At 37.2% G+C, this 6,000-nt stretch overlaps 1 protein-coding gene across 2 annotated transcripts in view; it reads left to right on the top strand.

Annotated features, from left to right (window-relative positions):
* rab28 (RAB28, member RAS oncogene family) overlaps positions 1–3,707 on the top strand; it is a 42,394-nt gene extending 38,687 nt beyond the window's left edge. The window contains exon 7 of one of the 2 annotated variants that reach the window (XM_036590059.1): positions 2,012–3,707. In XM_036590059.1, coding sequence (XP_036445952.1) covers positions 2,012–2,104 — 93 coding nt within the window. In that variant the 3' untranslated portion in view covers positions 2,105–3,707. Of the gene's footprint in view, positions 1–800; positions 1,754–2,011 lie in introns of those variants that run through there. The other variant, XM_036590060.1, reaches the window with a different exon arrangement.
* The last annotated feature ends 2,293 nt before the right edge of the window (positions 3,708–6,000 follow it).

A 6,000-nucleotide genomic window follows, 5' to 3' on the forward strand; every position in this document is an offset into this window, starting at 1 on the left:
TTCATGGACAAAAGTTTATACAGGTGTCCAAGTACATATACTGGTTTATTCACATTTTCAGTAGTGGTGAATAACTTTTAATAATATTTTGAATTTATATACGGTTATGCCACCTGATGTTTCCCAGGTGGTAAACTTGATCCAGTTTCAAAAGTGAATTTATACCTTTATGAAAACTATGAATCTATCCTTAAAAATAATGTTATCCTTAAAAATAATAGTAGTAGTTTTTAAATTTGGAATTTCTAAAATCATCTTGAAATCTATTTGTCATTGATGTGTATGTCTGTGTTTAGTATGTTGGACTGCGTCTGCAGGGTTACTGGTAGGAATCTGATTTGGTAAGCTAATCTAAAAGCTCAGCAGCTGTGTGTTTGTGTGTGTGTACATGTATGTATGTGTGCTGAACTCCCATTACTAGTTGTCAGGTCATCAGGTTTAGAGAGGTTAACACAAGGTCATGACCCCTGAACAGAAAGGCTCTGCAGAGGAGCCCTCTCCATCATTCTGGAAAAGTGTGCGTCTGTGTGTGTGTGTGTGTGTGTGAGAGAGAGAGAGATAGAGAGAGAGAGAGATTAATGAGAGACCAAAGTGTGGCATCCAGTTTTGTGAGTCAACACTTGTCTTTCATCATAATTAATCATTATTAGCTACAAACACACTTTAACTGTTCTTTGTTCTTTCTTGTCATTGTTCTTTGCATTCTCATTTTCATAACTCTTTGTTTTGCCTGTTTTTCCCACCCTTATACATCTGTTTCTTGTCTCTTCCTGCATTTCTTTGGGTGTGTATATCTGTAGCGGATAGTTCGAGCTGAGTTGGTGGACTATCCTCAGGATGAGGGACTGATTACTCAAGACAACAATCAGAGCAAAATCTGCTCTGTTCAGTAACATAACAGTATTTGTGAGTGTCTGTGTGAGTGTGCGTGGAGGAGTGAGCATTTAGATTTCAGCTGTAGAGGCTGTTGCTTTGTAACTGTACCTGTAGTTGTGTTAGATTACTGGGCTGTTTAGAATTGAGCTGAATCATAGTTAACTTAGCTTACATGTGCTTTGTTAATTCATATGATTTTCAGCTTTTCCATATGCATCAACTATCCTTGAACATTTTAAGGGACTTTGTTTAAGTGTCATTATTACTGTACGTTTCCCACAAAATTGCTTCTTTTAACCATGGTATTAAACTGACATTTTATAGGTGTTTCTGATGAACTAATATGGGTGCTGTTCATCTTTCAATTCTCTACAAGTTTGCTAGTTTGACCTCTTTCATTGCTGGAAAAATAACTGTTATATTTGTACCATAGTAAACTCCTGCTAGTTGCAACAGAAGTAACTTAGCCAGAATTAAGTAGCAGGCTAACAAACTGAACATAGTAATAATTAATTCATATGAAGACAGAATGCTCCAGGATAAGGTAAGGTATTGTTTGAAATTTGCAGATCCTAATAGCGCTGACGAATCCATGAAATGCTTTCTTAAACGATTCACATATTTGATATTTATCTAAAAAGGTAAAAAAGAAAAAAAAAACAGAAAAGCCTTAACTGATTCCCATGATTTATTTGGTCAAACAACAAAATGATATTTTAAATTAGCCAGCTTAATCTTTGGATTTTAGTCTAACCAGGTAAGTGCAGCAACATGCTTATGAGTGAAGCCTTTTAAACCGGCCATACATCTTGTTATACCATTTTTTTTGCCGCTTGTTCAGAGGATAATGCTGGAGGCATTACTGAAGCAATGTTTTCACTCGTGACTAGTATAAAAGCACTTTGCAGACCATGCTGTGGCATTTCTGGTTACAGATAAAGGTTGTGCAGTTTGAAAAACATATCATATCATGGTTCATTTGGCCGACAGCACCCTATTGTAACGAGGACTGACCACCTTAATAATATATCAGTTAGTAGTTTCAGTGGTAAATCATGGTTTTAGATAGGGGTTAGATAAAGATGTGATGACAAATTTAATGTCTTCTGTCCTCCTTTTCATGCTTGGCGTGTAGCGGGTGGTGAAGGCGGACATTGTGAACTACAGTCAAGAGTCTGTGGCCCGGACGGTCAACCCTCCACGAAGCTCCATGTGTGTCATACAGTGATCAACAGACACTGGGTTCCTTTTTTCACCTCCCCTTTTCTCTCTTTTTATCTTTTCTCTCTTTGTCTAGATATCTCTGAAAGGATTAGTAAGAGACTGCAACCAGCAAACTGCTTCATAAAGCAGTGCATAGGCTACACACACTCATACCTCTTTGCTCTTGTATAAAGTGTGTGTTTGTGTGTACGTCTTCAGTTTAGTTGTTGATGTTCTGAAGCAGTGTTGTATTTATGCTGAATACGTTTAATACGCACAGCATAGACACATTCCTACATTCGCTGTTCTGTCCTCTTATATAATTAGCATGTTGTGGAGCGCAACAGCACAGTCCTTGTATTTACAATACGAGAGAGAAGCAGATTTTACAGTTATTGTTTTGTAACAATGACCGTGATGAGAGAATAGAGAAGAACAGAGAGAGAGTTAGTTTAGGGAAAGTAAAGGTGCTTATGTGTTGTGAAATTAACTCCAGACAGAACCTTGCTACTCGTTTACAGATTTTTTTTCTTTTCTGTTTGTTTTATCTTTGTTTTGCTAATTAGAGAGACTGAGTTTCAGAACATAGTGTATATTTATGAGCAGAGCATAACAGAGCCAATCTTCAAACTTTGATCATATTTCTTTTTTTTTGTTTGTTTGTTTTTTGCAAGTGAGTCCAAAGGGATTGAAGGGGCAGAAGATTGTATTGGTTTTTGGTGGTGAGACCAATTGTTGTCAAGCCAACAAGTTGGGAAGTGCAGGGATACAAGATGTAATGATAGTTTAGTGTAGTAGTGATTAAGATGACAGAGGAAATATCAGTGTGGGACCTAATTGAAACTCAGTTGAAGATTTCTCCACTCAGTCCAAAGTGACTGTCACAGAATAGCCAAGCTCAAGCTGCGATAACTCTGGGTTCTGACAGCTTAACTCAGTCAGGCGATGCATGTGTATCTTAAATCAGCCCTGTAGGGGGGATACTGCAGTCAGAAAAGCTACTTTCTGAATGTACCTAATAATGAGCATGCTACGGAGCAAACCAGCCAAGCCATGTCCATCAGTTGAGGTCTTTTATTTTGCAGACTGTGTCAGTGTCTGTTAATCTAGGACTTTTCCAAAATGCTCTTTACATACTATCAACCCATGATTCTTATTTTACAGTGTTTTTGCTGTGCTTGCTCTCTCTATTTTGTAAACGTGCATCGTACCATCACATTTATTATGAAATATTTTTTTTCCCATCTACCATGTTACACTACATACAGTCATACCATATTACTATGATTTCTTGTTCTGGACCAATAAGGTGAAGACACTTTTCTGCAGGACGGCCATGTGGTGACACTTTAGCAGCCACAGTCTTCACCTCAGCTGTAACATATGTACTTGACAAATGTTTTTTATTTGTCTTGTGAAAGTCTATTTTTTCTGTTGTGTTAATCCTGCAAGTGTTTCCATTCATGAATTGTAATGGGATCTGAAGAACTCTTGGGAAAGTTCTGTCGAATGTCTTCTGAAAAACTATATTTAAACACTAAGCGTTATCAAGCCGAGCTTTACTCGTTCTAGTGAAACAGAATGTTGTATACTCTGTACATTTAGGAATAAAAAAAATGTGTCGTTTTGTAAGCATTATTAAAATATTACAACACGTTATGATGCTTATTATTTTTTTATCCTTTGGAAATGTGAAACATACGTTTTCCAAATCCAAATCCCAAGGTTGTATTATTACTATGGCAGATGATAGTCATGTGGTCAGGGAAATTGTCCAATATGAATATGTTTAAAGCGAGATGGCTGTAATTGAGTGTAATGTGATCTGGGTAAGTAGTTATGCTTGAGATCCTCTGCTCTGCTCTCCTGGGCTGTTCGCCTCATCAGCTTGCAGTTTTTTCCTGCAGATGTAGACCTGAAAAGTGATTGGCAATGGAGGATGAGTTGACCTGATGGGGAAGTGAAATACAGTTAAAGCAGTTTAAAACTGCAAAAAAAAAAAACATTTCGGGTGTCTGGAAAAACACCCCAGTTTCCCAATTTTCATGAGTAATGATCATTTGAAAATCACATTATGGATTGTGAGACTATTTAAGGAAATGTAAAGGAAAAATGATATTCCAAGAACCTTATATGTATACTCCTCTTAGAAGCGCTCTTTTCTAAGCATAGGGGAGGCAGATTAAACAGTCTGGGTTGATGTGAAACCACAGACTGTGATGGAGCAGCGAACAATAGGGCTGGTATCAGTTAAAGCAGGTGTATGAAGTGTCCTGAAACATGGCCGATGTGCTATTTTTCATCTGCAGGTGTGACAATGCAGTTGAAGACGGAGGAGACCCCAGGGAGCTGTAATTTCAGACCTGCCGGGGCATTTTTCACACAGAGAGAGGCCTTACACACACACACTACTAATGAGGGAAAAGCCCTTTGAGCCTTCATCTTCACTTAAAGGATCCCTAAACCCATTTAGGCAGGTGATATGTTTCTATGTTTGTGTCATGCTTGTACATTGAATTAATTAGATGTTTTAAACTTTTATTTATTACAGGGTAGAAACATTTTAATTTCACTAATCTCTAGGAACAGACAAAAGACCCATTTAGGGAGGTTTGATTAGCATGAGGTGTTAGAGTCCAATAACTTTTTTTAAGAAGTTAGTTTAAAGAAGGTTTGCTTCACTGCAATTTAGATTAACAATGCTATGCTCCTTTTTAACTTTTTTGTTTGTGTTCATATAAATTTTAACCTAAGGTGAAATATGACCTATTTCCTACTTAATGTCTATAGTGTTTTTATTATAATTCAGACAGTATATCATGTCTTAGGATCTGAATGATATTCTAAATAAGGATGTACTGATATTGGAATTGTGGGCCAATGCCATTATCTGCTGATGCCTAAAGATAGATAGTAGAAATTGGGACTCTTAACAGGATCAGCATTACAGAGAAATATAACTTTCATTCTTGCTGTTATGAATGCAGTAAAATTAATAAAATGCAGACATTTTGGCACAGTAGCCCAGCATCACCTAAATATTCTGCTCTTCCAGAGTACAAGAAATAGATCATCGAATATTGGTTTGAAGGATCAGTTAAATGTAAACATCTGCCTGATGCCAGTAATTTTATTTTAAACACTTATCTGACAATACCAATATGGTATCTGTGTCATCATGCATCCCTAATTCTGTATCAATATCAATATATTTACAAGAAGAGAAAAAATGAAACTCCTTTTTATGTATTTAATCGCAATTAGTGAGCATCACTTTAAAATGCACTAAAGAGTTACCTGAATCCATCTTAAATAAAATTATTTGTAATAAAAAAAATTATTAATATCAAAACCTATGAAATAATAAAACATAATACAACATCTGAAAATCACAAAAGTATAACGACAATTTTCCTACTGAGGCTCTTAGCCTGTTGCTTACAAGTGGCCTGCTGCTGTCGTTATCGTTGTTGCTATTGTTACTGTACCTGTTGTTGGTGATGATGTTATGGCAGAGGTGCTCCTCGAACCTGTGTGCATGTCTCTGGCTCCTCATATCCGCTGTTTAAAAAGAAAAAAGAAAGAAAAGGAAAAAATTGCAGCTGTCACCACTGGTGACAGGCCGCTCTGCTTGCTGTTTGGACAGGTGTTTTATTTTTATTTCGTTTTTTTTCCCCTTAAGAAAACAGCAGCACATCACTTTGCCCTCCTGCTCAAAAAGACACAAGGAAAGAATAATATGTGTCGGAAAATACGGTGGAAAAGGGGCTGAAGCCCTGACAGACGGGCGGAGGGATTTAAGTCCTGATGAATTTGTCCGCCTGTTCCACCGACTGCTAGCTGTGAGTGATGGTGAGGCTAATTTGCTCAGTGTCAGTTAGCTTTTGCTGTGAGAGTCTCTGCTGTGGAAGAAAGTGAGAG

Source organism: Colossoma macropomum, unplaced genomic scaffold, assembly GCF_904425465.1.
Source record: "Colossoma macropomum unplaced genomic scaffold, Colossoma_macropomum, whole genome shotgun sequence".
NCBI lineage: Eukaryota > Metazoa > Chordata > Actinopteri > Characiformes > Serrasalmidae > Colossoma > Colossoma macropomum.